The 24831-nt window shown below is 47.7% G+C and overlaps 1 protein-coding gene across 11 annotated transcripts in view; it reads right to left on the bottom strand.

Annotated features, from left to right (window-relative positions):
- TNRC6C (trinucleotide repeat containing adaptor 6C) overlaps positions 1 to 24831 on the bottom strand; it is a 1467646-nt gene that overhangs the window by 576664 nt on the left and 866151 nt on the right. For all 11 annotated transcript variants that reach the window (XM_069654647.1, XM_069654638.1, XM_069654641.1 and 8 more), the window contains 2 exons: positions 6725 to 6871; positions 5712 to 5831 (listed from right to left, as the gene is read on the bottom strand). In XM_069654647.1, coding sequence (XP_069510748.1) covers positions 5712 to 5831; positions 6725 to 6871 — 267 coding nt within the window. The remainder of the gene's footprint in view (positions 1 to 5711; positions 5832 to 6724; positions 6872 to 24831) is intronic.

Genomic DNA, 24831 nt, shown 5'->3' with positions numbered 1-24831 from the left:
ATCATTCTGAAGAGGGATTTGATGGACCTCACCCTGGCCAGGTCCGTGACCAGCAGACGCTGCACCTTGCCCAGGATGGGCGCCGTCCTTTCCTCCGAAGTGGCGCGTCTGGCCGCTCCTCTGTGTCGAGCTTGGCTCCCAGAAACAGTGCGACTTGCGAGGGCACCAGGTGGGATTTTGGGTAATTGATGGAGAACCCCAGATCCGTGAGCAGTTGGACGGTCTTCGCTGTGTGTTCTACGGCGAGCTCCCTTGCACTTGCTCGGATGAGCCAATCGTCCAGGTAGATGTAGACATGGATCCCCTGCAGGCGCAGCCGCGCTGTCAACGGTGCCAGGCACTTGGTGAAAACCCTGGGTGCCGACTTCAATCCAAACGGGAGGGCCTTGAACTGGTAGTTTCGCCCTTGGACCACGGACCTGAGGAACTTTCGGTGTCCTTTTAGGATAGGGATGTGGAAGTATGCATCCTCCAAATCCAACGACGACAGGAAATCGCCTTCCTCCAGCTGTCCCAGCACGTGCTGGAGGGTGACCATCCGGAACTTCTGTGCCTTGATGTTCTTGTTCAGTTGTCGCAGGTCCAGGATGGGACGCAAACCTCCCGTCTTCTTCTTTACGAGGAAGTACCTTGAGTAAACTCCAGAGCCACAAAGCCTCTTTGGGACGAGCTCAATGGCACCTTTCTTAAGCATCGCCCTTACTTCCAACAGTAGTTGAGGGACGTGATTTTCCTTCCAGGCCACGGGTGGAATGCGAGGGCACTTCTTTAGAAACTCGAGAGCGTGACCCTGGGCCAGTGCGTCCAGCACCCAATGGTCGGTGGAGATGGACTCCCACACACTGACGAAATTTGCCAGCCGGCCTCCCACCGGGGTGCTTCGGTGGGGGCCCAACGCCACGGTCGGTTCAGTCTTGCTTGGAGGTCGCCTTGCCGCCTTGACCTCCCTGGTGACGACAGCAGGATCCACCAGACTTGCCCCGTCCCCTGTAGGCTTCTTGCGACAAGGAGCGGGCTGCCTGACGATAAGTAGAGGAGCCGCCGCCTGATCCCTTGGAGGCCCCTTGCTTGCCTCCGGAGTTCCGAAAGGGCGGCCGTCGTTGCTGGAGAACTCCCAGGGCCCAGGCAGTCTCCGTGTCTGCCTTGATGGCTTGGAGGGACTCATCCACTGCTTTCCCAAACAGGTTGTTCCCGTCAAAGGGCATGTCCAACACCTTGGCTTGTACGTTGTGGCGGAAATCCATCGCCTTGAGCCATCCTCGCCGTCTAAGGCAAACGCCGTTGCTCAACTGGCGGAAACCGGTGTCGTCAATGTCCATCGCCACCGTTATGGCCTGGTCCGACGCCACTTCCCCTTCCTGCAAGATTTCTAGGGCCTCCGGCCTCTTGTCGTCCGGTAGGAAGTCCAACAGGGGGGCAAACTTGTACCACAACTCCCTGTCGTAGCGGGCCACAATCGCCAAGGCGTTGGCCGCCTTAATCGTCGTCGCTGCCGACGAGATGACCCGTCGTCCCATTGTGTCCAGCTTCTTTCCCTCGCCGTCTGGCGGGGAAGTAGATGTTGAGGGTGATGCGCCCCCCCCCCCCGGCTTTCTTCTTGGCCGCCGCTGAGACGACCGAATCCGGGGTTGGGGGCCGCATCTGGAACCCGGTACTTCTTCTCGTACCGGTCCCTCTTCGCAGGCGTCGTGGACAGGTTCTTGAGAAGGGAAAGTCCCTCGTCCCAGATGTCATCCAGCAGAGGCACAGCGAGGACCGTCTTCCTCTTGGCCTTGCGCCGTTGGTAAAGGAACCTCTCCTTTTCCTCGGGGCAGAGCTGAAAAAGCTTGGATGCCCTGGCAATCATTGCGTGGAAGGATCCAATCTCGTCGGGCGGGGAAGCCCACAGAGGGGGAGACGGGAGGTCTGTCCCGTCGTCACCGCCGTCGTCATCCGTACCCGTGTCATCCCCGGGGACAGGGGCGAAGGTTGAGCAGGCCTTGAGGGTTGAAAAGGCGGTGGAGGATGTGTTCTTCTCTTCTTATGTGGAGGACTTCCTGACAGCCTGGCTCTGGCTCCTCCGTCAAACGTGGCTCCGGCTCCTCCGTCGGGGGTAGGGGCAATCTCGTCCTTATCTCCGTGCATAAGGATTGTATTGCCATCAAAATGGCTGCTGAGTTGTCCTGCGGCACTGGATGCGACGGGCGCGATGGTTGATCTGGAACCTCGTTGGCGCCGCCGTCGCTCTCGTCGCCCCCCTCGTCGGGATCCCTCCCGATGGGCTGGTCCTCCTCCATGCCCTTGTCGTGGCTCTCCAAGACTTCGATCAGCTCCTCCTCGGAGGCTGTGTCCGTATCCACGATGGCCACTGCCCCCACCCCTCTTTTTCCGCCGGGGACTTCACAGGGGTCTTCTCTATGGTCTTGAAAGAGGATTCCCTCCGCAGTGGCAGGGAAACTCTGGGCCCCGATGTTGCCTCCACAGGCTGCACCAGGGCCGCCGCGACTTCCTCGATCGAGTCCTTAGCTGGGTGAATCAAAGCCTTCGCCACCTTCAGAGCGCCTGAGGCCTTCACCTTGGGGGGAGGGTGACTACCTCGCACCCCCTCTACAGGATCCTTCGAGCTCGACCGTGGCCTCTCCAGAAGCTTAGCCGGGTTCTCTGATTTCCTCTTACCCGAGCCAGAGCGTTGGCTCATGGTCAATGGCGCCGGGGAGGATGCGCCCTGCCTGGCAGCCGAGGTGCCCGACCGTTCGGCGCTCCCGGTGCCCGCGGTGCTTAGCCTTCTGTACTTAGCAGACCGCTCGGACTTCTTTTTCTTCTCACCTGACGGCTCTTTTCCTCCAGCCAGTTGGCGAGACGAAGATGGCGATCCCTCATGGTCTGCTCCGACATGTTCCCACAAAACGCACAGTCCTTCTCTACGTGCGTTTTGTCCTCATGAAGGCAGTAGAGACATAAAGAATGCTCGTCCTCCTTGAACACATTCTGTAGCTGGCATCCAGGGCAAGCCCTGAACAGCTTCCCGGGCGTCGAGCTTCCTTTCTCCTGGGCCATGTCCGGGGTAGCCCACAGAAACTTCTGGACTCCTACAAAAGGGTAACTCGATGAAATCTTCACCCTTGAGGGGCGTAGAAAAAACCCAAACGGGTCCCCGTTGATCAGATGTAGAAACGGTGGAGCTTGAGGCTCTATTTAACCGAAAACGGAGAAATTCTCTTTGAAAAAGTGCGAAAACGCAGCAAAAGCTCGAGAGCTATAGCACGAGGACTCCCAACACTTGAACGTGCAGTAAAAATCTGAGGATGGCTGCCAGGGGCGGGTCTTAGGGAGAGGGCAGTCATTGGCTGTGGGCAGTATGACCCAGAGATCAGTGATTGGTTACTACTAGGAAAGACAGATCAGAAACAAAACTGATACTGATTTTTTCTGTACTGAGGATTCCCGGCCTGACGACGGGGAATATTCATGAGCATGTGAATCCATGCCAGACCCCATGCTGGAGAAACACATTTTTTGGAGCCTGATTGGGTTGTAAGGTATAGTTCGAACACGGTCAGATCCCTTGCCATTGCTTGCTTTATATATGGGGTCGACAGCCAATGGCAGTGCTGTTCATATTTGTACCTGTCTTTGGTCGATAGCTGTAACGCTCACCTGGTATCCACGGGGACGTCACTCAGCCTGTTCTGACCTCTTACGAACTCAAACCCTTCCCTGGAGTCTACTTGACTGGAGGCTGGGCCTGAAACACAGGATTGGTAGAGTTTAACTCCCTATTGTCTCTGTGTGCTTGACCCCTTCTTCCCCGGGGTCCAACCATTCCCTTTGATCCATAGCTCACCTTGTTTTCTTGGAAAGTGTGCTCTCCGTCCTGCTTTCAGCGCAGGGGCGCGTTGATTCATGCAGGCTCGTTGCTGCCTATTTACTTCACTGGCAAGAGTGCGACAGGTAAGTATAATGAGTCTTTTGAACAGTTCTCTAACTTTGTTCCTTTCCTTCCTCAGATGATGGCCGGCGTCCGGGGATGGCGACGTGCTGCTGAGATGAGTAGCGCTGAAGGCGAGTGAGAGCGCGATGCACGATGCGACCCTTTCGTATTTGTATTGAACTGAGTTCTTTTTCTGTGTCTTTTAGGTGCCGCAATGTTTTCAGCATGGATGCCGGTTATGAAGAAGAAATGCGGTGAGTAAGCGCGGTACGCGGCGCCTCTAGATGTTTCCACGCTAACCTGGAATGTCTTTTCCCTCTTGCAGATGGATGAGAAGTTCCGGAGACAGGGTTCCCCCAGAGTGGCTCGGATTCAGGTAAGCGTTTGAAGCTCGTACAGTTGAATACGGTGAGTGTCGTGCTGCAGGTGCAGAAAACACAAAGCATGTTTCTCAGCCTGGGCGTGGCTTAAATAGTCTCTGCGTATCCCAGGTGTCTCTGGGCTGAACCACACCCAAAATACTAGACCGCACATGCAGTTCTGGGAACTGAAATATGTGGGGGCATCCATCTTGTCCCCATCAATGCACTACAAGTCCAATCCCCAATGTTATCCTATGGGAGCCAGTGAGTCTGGTGCCACAAGCGCCAAGTCTGACTCCAAGTGGGTCTTTGGAGGGATGGAGAGGCCCTTGAGGGCCATGTAGGTGATCGTGGCCTGGCTCCAGCCAGACATTTTGGAGGGCTGGGGACATGAGGGGCAGGAATCATGACAATAGCCCCATCTGGGCTACGCTGTGTTACAACCCTACAGCTCACATTGACTCCTCTTAAAATAAGCCTGGCTCAGTCACTCTACCAACTTGTGTAGTACATGCTTATACCAAAGGGTGGGTTAACCATTGCCAAGAGGTCAAGCTGGTGCAGTCTCCCACAGGGTACTGCATGCAATCTTGCCTAACAGTTAAGTATATCACTACTTGGCCAGTTTAATGGTAAATATAACATGGCATTTTATGTTTGTATGGGGAGGTGTTTAACGCTTAGCCAAGTAGCTAGTCATGAATCAATGTAAAAGGAAAAGACAATTATATATATATACTGAATACAAAAGGTGGGGTAGGAGTGAATGAAACAGGATAGGGGACAGAGGTAATAGGTAACTCCAGGGGTTGGGGAGTGTTGAGGGGAGTATGGGTGATTACCGCCAGAAGAGGATTTGATATTTGTAGGTTGAGGGACCAAAGGACAGCTTTGATCTTGCAAATCATAACTTAACTTGATGCTCATGAGGTGACCAACGTGCATTCATTTTGAGTAATGCAAAACAAACCAAGACAAAGCTGTTAATCAGAAACAAGGAACTCCGACAAATGAGGAAATCATGGATGCAGATAGATTAAATACTCAGAACACTTATTTTAGTTCAACTGGCACACTTACAAGATTTATAGCAGATCATGGTACATCATAAAAAGGCTTGCAGTTTCCATCCCAATTTATACCAGCCTATAACATTCTCATCCAAAAAATGTGCTTTTTAGAGTGAGAAACTTCTTGACAATTCAATTATCAAAACACTCCTATTAAAATTCCTTAACATAACCTGTATCCAAGAACTAACCCTATGTTTACTAGGCAGCAAAATTAATGTATTAACTTCCATCCCCTTATATACCAATAGCTTAATGAATAAGTGCTGAGGCACCATTTGTGTTTTCCTAAAGTCTTCCTTAGACCTATGCTAAAAGCTTATTTTTGGCCATTTTCACATACTTCGTAATACCTTCCAACATACTCACCAGTTGCAGCTGATAGAGCTGGTTCAACATCGTCATATGCTGAGGATTAATTGGCGAGGTTAATAGTGCAGGATTGAGACCAATGTTTTTTGCTGCAAACTGCAAAAGCTGTGCTTGAACCTTTGGGAGAGAAGACAATGATAATGCTGTACTGAATGGGATGATGGTCCTGATGGAAACAGATGTGTCTATAAGGAAAGTTGCTTGCTTTTAAGCAAGACGGCACACATTTCAGGGTACATTTGTATCCCTCCCACCCCCACCAAAAGCATGACAAAAACATTATTTTGGAATCTTAAAAGCTAATGACGATAGATCAACTGTTCTGAGGCAATAACCTCTCCTGACAGATTTCCACTCTACATTTGGAAGAATACGAGCAACCCTCTACCCGTTTACTAATGTCATTTATATAATCGTAAGTGCAGCAAACATCAAAGACCATACTTCTTCGATACCAAGCTTTGTAGTATATGCTTTCCATCACCCATTGCTTCTTTCAAGGTGTTTCACTCTTGAATACAAATTAAATAGCATGAACACTGCACATTCAAGTGACAACGATCACATGGCCTTTCTGAGAAATAAACTCTTGGACAGAGCTTCTGTTCGCTCAGTTCCCCAAACAATAGCACCACACTTCATTCTAAATGAGGTGAGATTAGAGAAACAAGGGTAGGATGCGCTGTTGAAATATATACCAAAGATTATAGCCCCTGCAAGTGATTCATTTATTTTTAAGATTTGCCCTCCAGTGGTGACCCAAACCGTGAAGAGGTCTCCCAACTTGAACAAGATAACTGCCACTTAAAGGGGGTTCACACTCTGGTAATTAATAATTGAGGTCATCACCCTTTTTAAAATGTTACCAATTATAGTAAACATGCACACCTATTGGGTCACTGGTGGGGACAGAAAACTGGTCCCCGGCGCAAACAAATGCAACATTCTGGAACAGAAAATAGTGATGTACGTGCAACACAAATATGGCTAAGGTGAGACTGTAGGCTGACCTGAGGGGATAGAAACTGAGGCACTTGAGCACGGAGACTAGGCTGGGATGGGTTCAGAGGTTGAGTTGGCGGTTGCTGGGGCGGTTGCATGGTCCTGCCTTGTGCTGCTCCGCTATTGCCAAACATACCTAGATTGCCACTCTGTATCTGCATGAGAAAGGAGAAAGACAAAGGTCACAATAAACAGAAATCTCAAGCCAAATAGATTGTTTGTGTACTTGGGTCTGAAAAACTATGCACTGGACCCTTCAATTACTATTACTGTAGTAAAGCAGGTATCTGGATCCCGATCTAGCTATTAAGAGCACAAATATCAACTGACAAAGACTTAGGAAAGAGTACATCAGCATTCTAAAAATTACCCAGATCTGTGAGACAGGATTGGATTAGGCAAACAGGAAATCGAATTGTGCCACAGGATGAATGAAGCGGTTTATATTCTTAAAACAGTGCTCAACACTGAAGCAGTCCGGATAGTGAATGCTTACATCATTATTAGATATATGATAAACATTACTTGCTGGGAATAGGTATTCTGGAGGTAATATCGGTTTAGAGTCACATGCTAGGCATATCTAGTGGTTGATTAGGAGAATTACAAGCGGTTTACTAAAAAGTAGGCTTTGGCGGGAGGGTTCTTGCCTCTTTCTCATTGTACAGGTACCATGAACGTACATATACATTTACCCTACAAGGCCCATCGAAGATGACGCCACTCAGATTCATTGTATTTCTGTCTGTGTGTTATCTTGAGTGCTCTTGCATATGTTATGAAGAAAAACTGAGTTACTATCCTCCAAGTCACAGGAAAGCATGTAAAAATTAGAAAAGGTTATTTTCTCTGTAGATTCATACCCCCCAAAACAGGATGAGTTGGTGCACGTGACTTACACAGATACAAGCTCTTGAAAGACTATGAGCATGATTCACAGAGCATTCCCCTATGGGATTGCGCAATTATAAAATGCTTCTGTGAATCAAGCCCCATCACTGGAAAATGACATTTGTGAATCAGTCTAGATCGCATGGTGTGCATAGAGTAACAGGCAGTGTAGGCCTCTGGTGGGGTTTGAAGTAGATACAGTGGCAACTAAATGGCACTTGTGAGTCTGCCAGTTTACTTATCTATACCGTAGTGTTTTGTGAATGCATGTACTGAACTCCAGGTAGCAGCTTTACAAGATTTTTCTAGACATTCGTCACCTAGGAATATGAGTGTTGCCCCCGTGGCTGCTGATTTGTGTGCCTTTGAAGGTATGGGAATAATATACTCTTGCAAACACTGTACTTTCAATCTTGGAATAATTGCTTTGATTGTGGGGCATTCCTTTTGCCCCACTCCAAAAGTCACAAAAAACTGTCTCGGCTGCTCTTCGACCATCTAGTGTATGCCAACTGTGCACTGACTTTGTAAGTGAACTCTTGGAAAACGCAGGTAATTTTATGGATTGGTTTACATGGAATTTTGAGATTGATTTTAAGTGAATCGAGGGGGGAGTACAAAGGGCTATTTTGTATTTGGCTGAGAAAGGGAAATCTACTGACCGTTGCAGTTCACTAACACTACAGATAACCACAGCTAATTGTAAATGAGGGGTTTCAGTGAATGAGTTTCTGTGAAATGGTTCAAAGGATCTAAGCATGAGTGACGAAGATCCCAAGATGGGTGTAGGAATGGCCACTGGCAGGTATACTTCCTATACTCCTGCCATAAAATCTTTCCTCACCAGAACCTTCAATCATGTACTTTTATGTCACAGTGTGGTATATGCAGCTATCGATGTTAAGTGGACCCTGGGTAAATTGCTTACTAGGCCACTGTCAAGAAGGCATGGTAAGTATTTAACAATATCTGGCTTAATAGGTTCTATTGGGTTGGCTATTTGTCTTTTACACTACATAAAACCAAATCACTTATCTTTCCTATTTACTGAAATAGCAAGTTTTTGGTTTTTGTACCTCCTTTTGTATGTCCATACAATGTTGATGTAATTGTAAATGACCAAACTTTATGACCTTATTTGCCAGGCCACAAAAGTAAACATTTGTGGATTTATGCCCATTACATGTTGGTGTTATATTATCAGATTTGCAATTGTGTGCGGTTAGTGTTTGTTCCACTGCCATGCATAATCGATGTGGATACCACACTTGACTTGCCCATATTGTCGCTATGAGGATGGATGTCATAACTTTATTGCAGGATTTGGGAAAAAGTATGGGATACATTACTCACCGCATTCATATTTTTGAGGCTTGCATTCGCTTAGTCGCAGAGTATTACAAGATTTGTGTTCAAAAATCAAAATCGGACATCGTCAGGGCATGTTAGTAATACTATCCCTATTGTGATGTGTACAGTACCCATGGGTCCTTCACACGCAGAGGTCCTTCAGATTGTTTCTCATATGAGGTTGCATGAAGTGTAGCAGGTGTACAGATGTGATAAAGCAGAAACAGTGATAAACCAGAAAACATCTATGCGCCTTTGACTCCAGTAGGGGAGGAAGGGTGGGCGCATGTGAATCTAAGCTGATACTAGCATCAGAAATACGATTACAGTGAGTAATATCCCTTCTGAGGCTTGCGGATCTGCTTAGATCAAATGCTCTGCATGGATTAGCGAACAGTATCTGGAGAAGGAGGTGGGATGTGACAAGGGACAGCAGAAAATCGATATTTTAGAACCACTTTTCCCACTTGTGAATCTGCTTTAGAGTGAGTGCCAATGCAATAATGTCGAGCAAAAATATGAATGGAACTCCATGTAGGAGCTTTGCAAATGGCTTCTAGAGGGAGGTTTGCAATGAAGGGGTTTATAGTCAAAAAGTCGAAAACATAATGTCGAAAAAAAAATGTCGAATGTAAAAAAGTCGAAAAAACATACATATAATAGGAAAAGTCATAATTTCGAAAAAAAAATGTCGAAAAAAAAATTGAAAACCCAAAACACTTTTTTTTTTACCCAGATAGTAACATTTATTATGGGGGGTCCCCCCCCAACCCCCCCATCCCAAACCCCTACCCCAACCCCCCCCTCCTCCCCATCCCCCCCACCCCCCATAGATATACCTTTAATTATTTTAAAAAAATCTTTAATATAATATTAAATAATTAATTAATTATTTAAAAAACCATCCCAAACCCCTATCCCCAACCCCCCCCATCCTCCCCATCACCCCCACGGAAATACCTTTAATTATTTTTAAAAAAAAGTTTAATAAAATATTTATTATTAACACAAAATCGAAAAAAGTCGAAAAAAAGTCGACATTTTTGTTTTTCGACATTTTTGTTTTTCGACTAAATATTTTCGACATTTTTACTTTCGAATATATTGTATTCGAAATTATGACTGGATACCCAATGAAGGCTATGGTAGCTTAGTCACCTTTGGTAAAGTGAGCCTTTGGCGTGAAAGGTAAAACTCTTTTGGATAGGGGAAAGCAGAGCTGTATGCACTGGACTATCCATTTGGAGATGGCATTTTTTGATATGTGATCACTCTCTCTCCCAGGCGCTAAGGAAACAAAGAGTTGGTCTGTTTTTCTTAGGGGTTTAGTTTTGTTCACAAGACCGGTCTCTGTACATTAAGTGTATGGAGGGGTCTCTCAACTAAGTTAGATGGATTTTGAAAGAAGGTGGGAAGTTCGATGGATTAACATGGAACTTTGAAATGAACTTAGGTGGAAACCTAGGATGTGTTTCGAGGACAACTTTGTCTTTGTGGATTATGAAGAAAGGGTCTTGTACGGATAAAGCTTGTAGCTCACAGACTCATTTTATAGAGGTGATGGCAACTAAGAATGCAGTTTTTAAGTCGCATGTTTAGGCGGGCCTTGTGCATAGGCTCAAAGGGCGGACCCATGGGTTTGGAGAGCATGACATTAAGATCCCAACCCCGTGGAGGGTTAGAGATGGGAGGGTATACCCTCTTTACCCCTTCCATGAATGCTTTAATGACAGGACTTTTCACCAGGACACTTTGTTTTGTGAAGTGGTGTAAACTGACAAAGCCTCCAGGGGTACTTTGATGGAGTTGAATACTAGGCCGGAGTCTGGTAGGTAAAGCATGTAATGAAGAATGTTAGCAGGGGTAACATTCGATGGGTTTAGGGTTTATGACTTGAACCAGATCACAAATCTCTTCCGCTTGTTGAAATAGCAGTGTCTGGTGTGAGAAACCAAAAGGTGTTTCACCAGCTAGTCCTCTGGGACTTGTCATCCAGGTGTCCAGGACACGGCCATTGCTTTTGGATCCAGTTCCTGGGGGTGGAACAGTGTGGGATGATCACCTGGATTAGGGGTCTTCAAGGAGTGGGGGTGAGGCAGCCGAATGTGAGATGCGGTTTTCCTTCCTTCCCCTTTTTCTTTCATCTACCCCATCCTATTTTTTAGGATTCTCCGAGGTCCCAACTACTCCCCCCCCCCCCCTTTTTACACAAACACTGGGCTGAGGAAGAGGGGGACAGACTAACCCTCATACATCGTGCTGGACATGTCCCGATAATCGGGTCAGGCAAAGTCAGGCACTTGACTTCAAGTGCATATACCTGATACCAATTAGCTCTCCTCACACGGATTAAAGCAAACTCTAAAGACAGACTGAGCAAGGCGGAACACGAGTACGAGCAGGACTTCCGGGGCGAAGGCAGACCTACTGGAGCAGAGCGATGGACCAGGGGACGGAAAAGCCCAAGAGTTCCCTACTGGGGTTCGCTGCCTCCGACATGCCACGGAAGACATGTGCAGAAGGGCAGAAACTGCAAGTGAAGACTGCATTGCATTTTAAGGATGCCAGCGACACTCCTGGGTGAACAGCAGAGTTGGGGAGGCAAGGCCAAGCCTGTGGTGCTAACCAAGAAAGAAACGCAAACACTGGTAAATTGGCAAGTGATCCGAGAGACCAGTGTGTGTTAAAGAAAGTATGAAGTGGCAACATTATATCACAAGTGAAGGCTGCACGCATGTGGCTGGGACGCAAAGAAAGGCAGACCTGTGAATGAATTTGAAGTAAAAATGCAGCTGTGGTATCAGTGATACCGAGTAACAGAGTGGTCCGGCGAAAGGGAGTCGCCCACTCGAAAGTCTCAGTGAAAAGGTACATTGTTGCTAACGTTAAAGTGAATGAAGAACAAAAGCAAAGCAAGCAGAATTCTCTCCTAGAGAAGTGAAGAGTGGAAGTTGAATCCTTTTGCACTTTTTGTTGAACTTTGTGTCTGAAGAGATCTGAGCCCGACAGAGGGGGACGTGCATGAACTTTGTGTTGGAGGTCTGAACAAGAGACTTTAACGTGGAAGGCCAGACAGGCCTCATTCCATGTTTTGGAACTGTTTATTGTACTAAGAACCCGAGCCAGAGTGCGTCATCCTGCCTACAAAGACTGCCTCATTCGGTGAAGTCTAACGTGGGGAGGAGAGCTGATTTAGCTACCTTTATTAATTTGAACACTGATTTTTCCTTTGCATAGATGTCACCTATATACACTTTCTGTGCAAGAGATAGGGCAGGTGAACAAGTTATTTCTTACCTTGTAAGGTTCTTTCGATGGGATGTTCCTCCGACGTATTCCTCATCTTTGATAGATCATCTCCCAGCTTGCTGGCCTCGGAAATTCTTTTTTCAGTAGAGGGCGCTGCGCATCGACGTCCCTCGACGGCTTCTGTATAGGCGCCGACGTCATCACGCGTATAAATAGACTCGCGCAGCGTCCGTTGCTCAGTTCCGTTTTGACAAAAACAGTTTTACATGAATTGGTTATTGACCTTGCCCTTGAAGGAGCGTAAGCTGCAACCACAAGGGAAGTATTACTGCAGGCATGGATGGGAGGGGCGATAAGGAATACGTCGGAGGAACATCCCATCGAAAGAACGTTACAAGGTAAGAAGTAACTTGTTCTTCGAAGGGATTGTGTCCTCCGACGTATTCCTTATCTTTGATAGACTCCCATAGCAGTGGTGTGTAATTGGAGGTGGGAGTAAAACGCCATGTTTCCTTTTAGGAATGAACCGAATGTAATACGGCTTTGCCAAACCTACTCTCTTGACTAGGGGAGGAATCCAGGTTGTAAAATCTTGTGAAAGTATGTGCGGACGACCATGTGGCAGCCGCACATATGTCGCGAACCGGAACCCCTCTTTGGAGGGCTGAGGAGGCTGCGATACCCCTGGTTGAATGAGCCCTAAGATTTTGAGAAGGCTCTTTCCCTGCTAGTTTGTAACATTCCAGGATGGCCAAAATAATCCATCTGGATATGATTTTTTTGTTATCGGTAGTCCTAATTTGTGCCCTGAGTAACCTACGACCAGTTGGTTTGCTTGCCTAATCCTAGCAAGTCTGCTGATGTAAAAGCTTAAAGCCCGCTTTGGGTCCAGCCTATGTAGCCTTTCCTCCTCTTTCCCCGGATGGGGAGGCGGATAGAATGAAGGTAAGGTAATTTTCTGAGTGATGTGGAATTCAGAAACCACCTTTGGGAGGAAATTAGGCTTCACCTGTAGGACAACTTTGTCTTTAAGAAAAATTGTATGAGGGGGTTTACAAGATAGAGCTTGTAATTCGCTCACCCTTCTAGCAGATGTTAAAGCCACTAATAAGACAGTTTTAAGGGTGAGAAATCTTAGCGAACAAGAGTGGAGTGGTTCGAAAGGACATCAGGAAATTTAAGACTAAATGTAAGTCCCATAAAGGAACCTGGAAAGGTCTTGGAGGGTAGACATTAGTTAATCCCTTTAGAAATTGTATTACTAAAGGGAATTTGAAATACGAAGGCTCCTCTGCAGTGCGCTTGAAGATCGATAGCGCTGCGAGATAGCCCTTGATAGTGCCAACTTGAAGGCCTGAATTTGCCAAGTAGAGTAGAAAGGATAACACCGTTGGTGTACCATATGAAAAGGGGTCGATATTCCCTTCTCTACACCAGCTGCAAAATTTGTTCCAACGGCAGCGGTATAAAGACTTTGTTGCTGTCCTTCTGGCCGAAAGCAACACTTCCATGACGTCATCCGGGAGGTCCCAATCCTTGTATCTCAACCTTTCAGAAGCCAGGCGTGAAGGTTGAGAGTTCTGATGTCTGGATGGAGAACCTGACCTCCCCTCTGTGAGAGAAGATTCTCCTTGAGTGGAAGACTAATTGGAGGGCAGATGGACATGTCCAGAAGGTCCGGGTACCACGTTCTCCTGGCCCTGTCTGGGGCAAATAGGATCATGGTTCTCCGGAATCTTCTCAACCTCCTGATCATTTGAGAAATGACAGGGACTGGTGGAAACGCGTACAGGAGTGGAAACTCCCAGTCCACTACGAACGCGTCCCCTAGAGCTCCTATCGGGGGAAATTCCCTTAAGCAAAACAGATCGCACTTTGTTGGTACTGGTGGCAAACAGATCCACTTGAGGGGTTCCCCAAAGGGCGAAGATCTCCTGAAGGACTTTCTGAGCTAGTTCCCACTCGTGGGAGACTGTGCCCTGTCTGCTCAGAGCGTCCGCCGTCAAGTTCTTCTCTCCGGCTAGGTGAACTGCCGATAGAGAGATTCCTTCTTGAATTGCCCAAAACCAGAGCTGCATTGCCTCTCTGCATAGTGGCAGTGATCCTACGCCTCCTCTTTTGTTGAGGTAGCGCATGGCCACTGCATTGTCCGCCATTATCAGGACATTTTTCCCCTGTACAGATGGCAGAAAAGCTTTCAGCGCTAGTCTGATTACTCTCAGCTCTGACAGGTTGATATGTAGTCTGGACTCCGATGGAGACCAACGACCGCTGATGGTCAAGTCGTTGGTATGGGCTCCCCACCCCGTGAGTGAGGCATCTGTGACTACTGTTATCTCCGGCCATGGTTGCCAAAACAGTTCCCCCTTCAAGATGTTTTTCTGGCAGGCCCACCAATGAAGGTCTCGAGCCACCCTGTCCAGAACCTGAAGGAGGTCTGTCATTGTCCCTGAGAATTGCGACCACTGATTTTTCAGTGTCCACTGAAGAGATCTCATTCTCAGGCGAGCCTCTGGCACAAGGAAGATGCAGGATGCCATGAGGCCTAGCAACCTCAAAAAGTTGAAGGCTGGGAGACGTTGAGCATTTTGAAACTTGGTGACCATCTGCAGAATATCTTGAGCCCTCACCTCTGGTGGCTAGGCTTTTCCCAGGGAAGTGTCCAGGACCGCTCCAATGAACTGGAGTCTCTGTGATGGTATCATCTGTGACTTCTTTAAATTGAGGGAGAAGCCCCGTTTGTGAAGTAAGTGGCAGACATAATCTAGCTGGACCTGGGCCTGTTTCGAAGATACAGCCCTGATCAGCCAATCGTCCAGGTAGGGGTAGACGTGGATCCCTTCCCTCCTTAGACTCGCCACCACTACTGACATTAGCTTGGTGAAGACCCTAGGGGCGGAGGCGAGCCCAAATGGCAGAACTCGAAATTGATAATGAGAGCCGCCAATTGCGAACCTCAGGTATTTCCTGTGTTTGAGATGGATTGGCACATGGAAATAAGCATCCTGGAGGTCCAGAGATCCCAGCCAGTCCTGGAGCTGGAGGGCCTGAAGGATCTGAGAGAGTTATCTTGAACTTGTCCTTCCTGAGTAACTTGTTCAATTCTCGTAAATCCAAGATAGGTCTCAGTCCTCCGTCTTTCTTCGGTATGAGAAAGTAGGGGGAGTACCAGCCCATGTTCCTCTCTGCTACAGGTACCGGTTCTATGGCACCTTTCTCTAGCAGGTCTACAATTTCCTGCAAGAGGAGCAGATCTGGAACTTTCAGAGAGCTGTTCCCCGGTGGATGACTCTGAGGGATGCGTAGAAAAGGCAGGCAGTAACCTTGGGCAACTGTCTCCAATGTCCAAGCATCTGACGTAACAGCCTGCCATTCCGTCAGATGTTGAGGTAACCTGCCCCCTACTGGTGTTTTGTGAAGAGAGTCCTCAGAGCGGTTTGGAGGCGGCTGATGCAGAAGCCGAGGGTAAAGAGGCACTTGCTGCGGCTTTTGTGTTTTTACCCCGTCCACCTAGGGTGAATTTTTTCTGACCCCTTTGAACCGGCTGTCCTCTACCCTTTCCGAATGCGGAATAGAAGCGAAAGGACTTACCTCTCCAAGAGGTTCCTGAGGGGCGATATGGTGTCTGACGGATTGCAGCTCCTAGGGATTTTGCTGCCGCCTTTGATGTTTGTAGTTTTTCAAAATTGTCATCCGCCTTCTTACCAAACAAAGAAGAGCCGTCAAAGGGCATATCGCAACCAAGCAAATCTCCGGGTTGTTGTACTTGCCGCCATGGCCCTGCTGATGCTGTCAGCAGAATCAATGCCAGTTTGAAGGGATTCGCACATAGCGTCTTTACCATCCTTGATGATGTTTAGGAATGCTTCCCTTTCTTCTCCCTCCGGGAGGCAGTCAGCCGCTGATGAAGCACACTCCCAAAGTGTGTGGCTGAACCTTGCGAGCGTACAAGTAGCATTGATGGATTTCAATGCCGTGCTACATGCGGAAAAGACGTTTTTGGCCATAGAGTCATATCTCTTAACATCCCTATCCTGTGGAACAGTAGGGTAAGCTGATTTACTACCTGCTGAAGTAGCTGCCTGAACAACCAGACTCTCCGGAGTTGGGTGTTTGGATAAATATTCAGGGTCAGCAGAAGACACCCTATATTTAGCTGATAATTTGTTGTTAACCGCCGGGATTACGTGAGGTGTTTCTCAGTTTGCCAATATTCTCCTTTGTAATGCCACATGAAATGGCACCAAAGGATCCTCCTGTGGACCTTTGACCAAGATGTCTGCGAGGTTGTCTTGCTGAAAAGCAGGTGAGGGTGTGGACCACCCCATAAACTCTATTATCCTTGCCATCAAAGTTCTATAAGGGGTTTCAGCATGTTCCCCTGGGTCTGGTGTGGCAAATTCCACTTCTGGGGAAGTGTCCAACCCACTTGCTTCCTGTAGGGATTCATGGAGGTCTTTCAACCTACCTTCCTCAGAGGTAAATTCCTTTGGTGCAGGAGTTGTAGATCCCTGCAACTCAAAAGGTCTTTCCTGATCCGAATCCTCCCCTTCTTCATAAATAGAAGATAAGACTCTGGAGTGATCAGGTCTTGAAAATGGTATAAATCCCATTTCCAGAGCAGAAGGAGCCAAATTCGTCATGATTGGCTGAGAAAACATCGACGTCGTCGACGCGGACGTTAAAGGCTTCGAAGCCATCGAAAAAGGCATCGAGAAAGGTGTAAAGGCCTCGATGAACTCGAGAGTATCGGGATTCTACTTGAGGTTGTCGACGACATTCTCGTGCTCGGGGCTCTGGGTATGGCCACTGGCTGTGAGGTGGCCGTGGGTTTATCCGTTCTCGGCGTCAGACGGCGTCGACTCGACTGACCTGTGCGAAGAACCCTTTGATAACGGCGTCGACGACGGCGATCTATGTGTCGAAGGGATCTTCGACGACGCAACTTTGCCTTTACTCGAGGGTTCGTGACGCTCTCGAGTGGCTTCTTTCGCCGGGTGCTGCGACTCGTGGCTTTTTGATTTTTCGGGTCTTTCACCCAGGGTATCACCGTCAGCAGTCTTCGAGGGGGTCGAGGCCGCTTTCTCGAAGACGCTTAGCATCTTTTTCCTGAATTCCTCCCACTCAGCCTGAGAGCTATGTTTTGTGGGGCAGGAGACCCTTTTTGGGGAAACAGAAGACGAAGAAGGGGATCTTCGACGTCTCTTTTTTGAATGCTTAGATCTCGAAGAGTGATGGGAACTGCTTCCAGACCTAGAACGAGAATGTCTTGTGTGATGGCGAGGAGACGAATGTCTCGACTCCGCCGAGGAAACTTTCGAAGAGGTTTTAACTGCCTTACCTCTCTCGAGCTTCCCCTTACGCTCCTTCAAGGCTTTCGCCGTCATGGACATGCAGTCATCGCACTCCTCACAATGGTGCTCGATTCCCAGGCACCATAAACAGATCCTGTGAGGATCCGTCAACGACATTTTCTTTCCAAAGTCTTGACATTTTTTGAAGCCGGTCCGTGGAGTCGTTGGTTCGGGTGAGGAAGCCATCGAGTACGAGTCGGTATTCACGAGGAATAATGATATATTTGACTGAAGAACTGAGCAACGATATTCCGAGGCCCCACGAAGCACGGAAAAACGGAACTGAGCAACGGACGCTGCACGAGTCTATTTATACGCGTGATGACATTGGCACCGATACAGAGGCCGTCGAGGGACATCGGCTCGAGGGACGTCGACGTGCAGCGCCCTCTACTGAAAAAAAAATTCCGAGGCCAGCAAGCTGGGAGAAGATCCATCAAAGATGAGGAATACGTCGGAGGACACAATCCCTTCGAAAATAGGTTTTGTTAGCATAGGCCATTTTCATTTGACAGACCCTACTAGGACTGTTTTGATTATCATATGATGGTCAAGACTACTCCCATCTTAGTAATAGGGCAAAGGAGGAGTTTTTCCAAACACCGAAACTTCAATAAAAGGTTTTTCAAACTGTACCCATTGTGTCAATGTCATACTTTTGATACCATGCCAATCCAACACTGGTGTTGGGTTGCCCTGCTTCCTTTAGGATATCCATGCACCTTTGTGGAAGATTTAAGTGGCCAAAATTCTAGGACTTCAAAGCCAGGCTGCCAAGTTCATAGATTGAGGATGAGGGTGGAGGGATACTCCCTAGTCTTGTGTCAGCATGTTGTAGGGCACAGGAGCTTCATTTGGTCACACATCGCCAGTTTAAGCAGATTTGGAAACCAAGGTTATTTCGCCCACATAGGAGCAACAAGGATTAGAGTTGCTTGTTCCTGCTGCATCCTGTGCACAATCCTGCCGAGGAGTGGCGTTGGAGGAAAAGCGTTAGCACCTTTCCCCGACCTGTTCATCCATAGGACGTTCCCCTTGGACCCTGGTTGGGGAAACCTGGACGCAAAGTGTGGCCATTGAGCATTTAGGCTTGTGGTGAACAAGTCTAATGGGGGATGACCCCATTAGAGTCGATCTAGGATATGTCTGTTGAGTTGCCACTCGTGTTCTTCTGGTAGAGGGTACCTGCTATAGGTGTCTGCCAGAGCATTGTTTTCCCCTGGAACGTGTTGAGAGGTTAGTAACATGTTCTGCTTGAGTGTCCGATTCCATATTTATTGGTATAGCTTGGACAGAGTGTGCACATCCCTGCTTGTTTATGTAGAACATGGCAGTGGTGCCATCTGTGAGGACTTGCACTGTTTGATTTGAAAGATGTTGCCGACAGGCTTGAAGAGCCTCAAGAACTGCCAAAAGTTCCAGGAAGTTGATGCGTCTTTGGGCTGTAGCACATGTACACTGGCCTTGGGTTCTGTGGTGGAGGAAGTGAGGCCCCCCCTCCAATCCGGCAAGTAAGGTGTCTGTTGTTAGGACCGCCTGTGCTGGTGGAATGTGGAAGAGTTTTCCCTTTAGCAGGTTGTCCCTCGACTACCAGCAAAGAGCCTGTACCAGGGTTAGCGAAACAACCAATAGATTGACCCACTGATCGCTTGCCTGAGACCATTGTTTAGCTAACCATTCCTGCATTGGGTGCTTGCGCGTGTGCGGAACCAAGTGTATGCATGAGGCCATCATCACAAGCAAGTGCACTGCTTTGCATACAGCTATCTGGCGACCTTCTAGTGAGGTACTTGCAACAGGATGTTTTGTACTCTTGTTTGACGGGAAAGCCAGCTCCACTTTTGTCTTTAGAATTGCTCCCAGAAATGGTTTCATTTGGCTGGGGACTAGACTTGACTTCTTTTCGTTGATGGAAAAGCCCAAATTGAAAATAAGGTGGTTAGTTTTGTGTGTATTTTGTCTGCAAATTTGAGGAGATTCCCCAGTGATTAGACAGTCGCCCAGATAAGGGTATACAGATAATGACTCTCTGCGCAGTTGTGTTGCAACTATTGCAAGCACTTTTGCAAATACTCATGGCGCTGAGGTGACGCCAAAGGGGAGCATCATATAAAATGTTGCCATGTAGTCCCCCCGTTTTAAGAGGGGGGATTACCTCTTTACGCGTGGTCATTTGACTTGGGGTTTGACATACTTGTTCGCAGGGTGCAGATCTAGGACTTGGCGCATGGAGAGGTCTTTCTTTGGCACAAGGAAGTACATTGAATAGATACCATTGTTTACCTGGTTTGCAGGGACAATCTCTATGGCGTCCTTTTCCAGCAGTGTCTTTACTTCTTCTAAAAGTATGCGCCGCTCTTCTGGCATCATTTTTCTGTGTCTTGGTGAGCGATTGGGTGACTTTTGTAAAAGTTCGATGCAATACCTGCCTGCCACGGTGGACAACATCTACTTGTTTGATGTTAACCCCTCCCATGCGTGGGTGAAGTGCGACATTTGACCTGCTACTTGGGTGGCATGGGAGGGCGCCTGCAGAGGTGTGTCATTGTTTGCGTGGGGTGGAGCCTCACCCAGGTGAGGGCTTGCCGCTTCCACTGGATCTTTGATTTCCTCTTTGAAAACCAGAAGAGGAAGTTTGTCCTTGCGATGGGCCCCGAGTTGAAGACTGTCCGCCCTGAGTGTACCCGGAAGAGTGTTGTGAACCCTGACCCGAAACCTTCCAGAGTTTAAGGAGTTCCGTTGTACAAAGGGTTTGTTGGTTAATTGGCAGATGGATTTAAGCGTGTCATGCTCTTCTTTCGTTCTTTCGTGCTCTTGAGGGCCTTGCCAAAAAGGACAGTAGGTTTCACTGGCATGTTAAGGGTGGTGGCTTGTGTCTCCAATTTAAAACCAGACTGAGCCAAGCGTGGCACTGGAGCGTGCCTTCTGCAATGATGCAGCCTCATGGTCTGCTGCATCAAGATTATTCTTAAGGATGCAGTTAGCTACCTGCTTGAGATGGTGCTAAGTAATTGTGATTTTGGGGGTTCTGGAGCCACTTCAATCTGGTGTTCCAAGTCATCCCACTTGGGGCAGCCACAACTAGCTAGGAGAATAGTATTATTTGCAGTTCTAGCTTGTTAAGCTGCTGAGGAGGCAACCGTCCTTCCGAAAGTATAGATTTTTTTGCACTCCTTGTCTGGCGGGTTTCAGCCGACGCCAGATGATTGCCAGCCCCCTTTCTGGTAATGGTGACGACCAGTGAGTCAGGTTTTAGCGGACCACTACATGGGATCTGTAGGCGCTGGCCTGAATAATTTTTCTATTCTAGGGTTAACCACCTTTGTGAGCTAAGGTGTAAATAAGGAGGGCTGTATATGTCTCTGTACAGACTAACAGTGGGATAAACTGAGTGACGGACTTCTTGTCACGAAGAATGCCCTCCACAAAGATCTTGTGCCTCTTGTGTGTCATAACTGATGGGCTGTCTTAAGCAGCAGTTAGTTGTATAGGCACTGATTATCTACAGGTGAATCTGCTACAGGCTGATCTTGTCGTCATTGTACTACTGGTCCTGACTGTATAGGTCTCCTTGAAAGCCTGGGTCTTGCGGCCCTGAGAGATCAAAACCATGCATGTCCTGAGAGTTGTCTTGGTAAGTGGAGGGCAGGGACTTCGGGCAGAAGTGCTTGGCTGTGGGTCAAGATGTGTTTTTTTTGGCAGGGGGTTGATGTTTTGTAGGCCCCGATTGTGAGGTGTCTTTAAAGGTTGTTAGTTCTTCTGGAGGTTTGACCATGAAGTCAACAAAGAATGGCATCCTCTTCATACTTTTGTTAAATTTGTCAGGCGTCCTGTCATAGGAGGGTGGAAATTCTGAAGGGTTAGGGGTGGTTTGGGAGGGTGCTTGATCCTTGTGATGCATAGTCCCTGAGCGTTTGTCTACAGGGGAGAAGGAACCCATAACCTGAGAGCTTTGGGTAGACAAAGGTGTCTTTAATAGGTAGCGGTGACGCTTTTTTAGAAACAAAATTAGTGCTTTCATTTTCAGCTTATGTTTAGGAAGCGCAGGCTTTTTGGTGCGCGAAAGGAGGGCCTTTTTCTGCGCGGTGTCCGAACCGACTTTGGGGTCGGTTTCGGAGGCCTGTCATGAGGCGAAAGCGTAAGCGATGGCCCAGAGGACAGGGAAGATTTAGAGGCTTTTTTCCGCAGACAACGCATGGGCCTCGACGGCTGTGGGCTATGTGCTTGGATGGGTCTTCTCTGACACAGAGACGCAGGCCTGCTTAGTGAAGTCGGGGGCCCGCACATGGGGTTCCGAGGAAGCCGGGGCGCCTTCGGCATCACTAAAGACACTGATACTGCCCTCTCTGGAATCAGCCATCATGTCGATGGAATCTTCGGCCTGCATTGCGTGGACAGCCCAGCGCTTGGACCAGCGGTCTTTGAGAGTTTTCGGACAGAAAAGTTTGCAGGACTTGCCAAGCTTTTCAGCGAGATCCCTGGGGAGACAGTAATTGCACACTCGGTGCATGTCCTTCCTAATGAATTTTGTATGGCAGGTAGGGCAACATTTCAAAGGTTTTTTCCATTATAAAAGGAAAGGGCAGTTAGGCGAGAGAAATGGAAAAGGGGTAGCAGAATATGCATTCTCTAACAGGAGTCTGTATGGAAAACCTCCCCCCTCTCTCCCTATTGTAAGGGCCGGGCCCGTAGAGGCCTGTGAAGGCTGCATCTGGTCCACCGATTCAATAAAGTCATTGACGATGGAGTTGTCAGTCGAGCAGATGGATGACGTTGAGGCAAAAGCGGACAGTAAAGAAAGAGAAGTCTACGAATAAACTTTCAACTAGTCAGTATCAGTGTCCCAAGTACAGCCTGCACTCCAGTCGTCCATTATGAAGTACCAGGAATGTTCACGCCGAAGTATGTGACGTACGAGGAGCAAATAAACCAGCAGAGAGCCGCAGTGGGGCTCTGTCCAGTACCAATTAGAAGAACCGCACCCATTGAGGTACCTATACCTAAGAAAACTTGGACAGTAAGGTATCATTGAGAAAACCATATCAACAAATGAAACGGAATGAAGATCGTCTGAGTACAGTCCCTGAAGAAGCCAAAAAAGGTCCTAATGGAAGACGAATGGGGACGTCACAAGAACCCGGACTGACTCACATATAGAAGATATGACGACCTGCGAATAACGAAAAGTGACGAAATGCCATGGATTAGGGACATTGTGAACTTAAAGTGAAAGTCGATTTCAAATGTAAGAAGCTTATGCCATGAGCACGGCGAAGATATTCAGTTAGTTTATGCATGTACATATGCTTGGGTACCGCAAGAAAGCTAAGTAAATCGTGAGGCTTGCTATGCTTAGTAGTAAGATAGATTGTGGCAAGCGCCACCTATACATATCTACCTCAAAATAAGCATGTTATATAAGTATACTTCCACTATGCACAAGGCAGAATCAACCAAAGGTTACTGGAGGCTGCATGATGAGAGTTTCATAGTTAACAAGTCGAGAATAAAAGGCAGAAGCGCAACCCAGACAGAGACAAATCGTGCCAAAAAGCCAAGGTCGTATCAGCTAAAATGGACGCACAGTAGCTACAATTAATGAAGCAAAGAACAGAATATCCTGCTCAGGAAGGTCAAGATAAGAAGCCGAAGGCAGGTGGTGGGTAAAACGAAAATCAAATACACGAATTACATGAAAAATTAGGCGGTTTCATGGTGTCTGAATCATGTGCATGCAACATTTTAAGCATTATACGTCAGTGATGACAAGTTTTTAGTATAAATGATGTGTTTTTCATGAAGTTCGTTGGAGTTGTGAAGCGAGAAGTAAGATCAAGCAGTCACTGATATTCATGAAACACCCAATTTTTTGTTTGTACTTGTCATTAAACGGACTCCCTTTGCCAAACTATTGGGTTGTCATTATTGATTTGATGCTAGAGTACAAATCTGCATCCCCATCCATCTCACAGGTGCTGCTATTCCATCTTAAAGTGCCATTGGGCAACCCCCCAGCTTTATGGGCCGGTTGGGGTCCTAGTGCACAAAAGGCATCAGCCTGGAAAGGGAATCTGCAACTTGTGACTGACCACAATGGTGAAAAGAAGAATCTGAGGGGCCTCGACGTGTGAAGGACCACGAGTAGAGTACACATGACACTAGGAATAGTATTACTAACGGGCCCCGTCGACGTCCGTTTTTGACATTCGAAAACAAATCTTGGAATACCACTAGACTTATTTATTTATAACATTTTGGTAACGCCCAAACCGAAGGGTATCACAGCGATTGTACAAGGTTGGCAAGTTATGACACAGCGAGACGGTGAGCAGAGCGTGTGAAGTAAAGTCATTATTCGTATTTGTTGAAAAGTGTAGGATGTTGCATCTTTGATGGGAGCAGGAAGTGTGTTCCAAAGGGAGGGGGCAGTGACCACAAAGCTTGCCCCTCCTGCTCTTGATTAATGGCATCTTGGGATGGAAAGCAAGAGCGGTTTGCTGAGTAAAGGGCTTGTGAGTAGTGTTTTCGGGAGATGTTTTTGATTAGGTAGTCAGGAGCCTTGTGGATGCAGCGATGTGCGAGAGTCAAGGTTTTGTACTCCATGCAGGCTTTGACAGGGAGCCAGTGGCCATCGTGTCTGGCAGCGGAGATGTAATCCGATAGTACTAGCGCCAAACAGAGCTTTGTTCTGGAGGAGTTGCAACTTAGAAAGGTTGGCGGCGGATGTGCCAGTGAGGAGGACATTGCAGTAGTCCAGTTTGCTGATGAGGATGGCTCTAGCAAGAGTGAGACAAAATTGCCTGCTTAGGGATACGAGTCTTGCTGTGTAGGCAGTGGACGAGGCCAAAGCATTGATGTGCCTGGTCATGGTAAGATCAGAATCAAGTCAAATGTTGGACGATGAAGAGCATGTGATCTAAGCAGATCCACAAGTCTCAGAAATACAAATATCAGACAGTTGTGACGAATCAAGGGTATTCCTTGTTTCTCCTCATGGGTGAGCCCACCCCCTCCCCGTCCCCCCGTGAGGCCAGGGAGGTGAGTCCACCCCGAAGAACCCTTCCTAGGGGTCGAGGCTAGTGGGACCTCACCGGGAAAGACTCCCCCTTAGGGGACAAGGACACCTGTTCCTGTGAGGAACTCTCTAAACCACTACAGATACTGCCCTACATGGAACTCTCTAGAATGCCAAGAAGTTTAAAGTCACAAGACTTTGATAAAAGAAAAGTTAACATATATAATTTGCAACAGGAAAGAGCTTGTCTCTTTAA

The sequence above is a fragment of the Ambystoma mexicanum genome, chromosome 3q, assembly GCF_040938575.1.
Source record: "Ambystoma mexicanum isolate Mex_15411 chromosome 3q, UKY_AmexF1_1, whole genome shotgun sequence".
In the NCBI taxonomy this organism is placed as follows: Eukaryota; Metazoa; Chordata; class Amphibia; order Caudata; family Ambystomatidae; genus Ambystoma; species Ambystoma mexicanum.
This window is presented reverse-complemented; position numbering and strand designations above follow the sequence as displayed.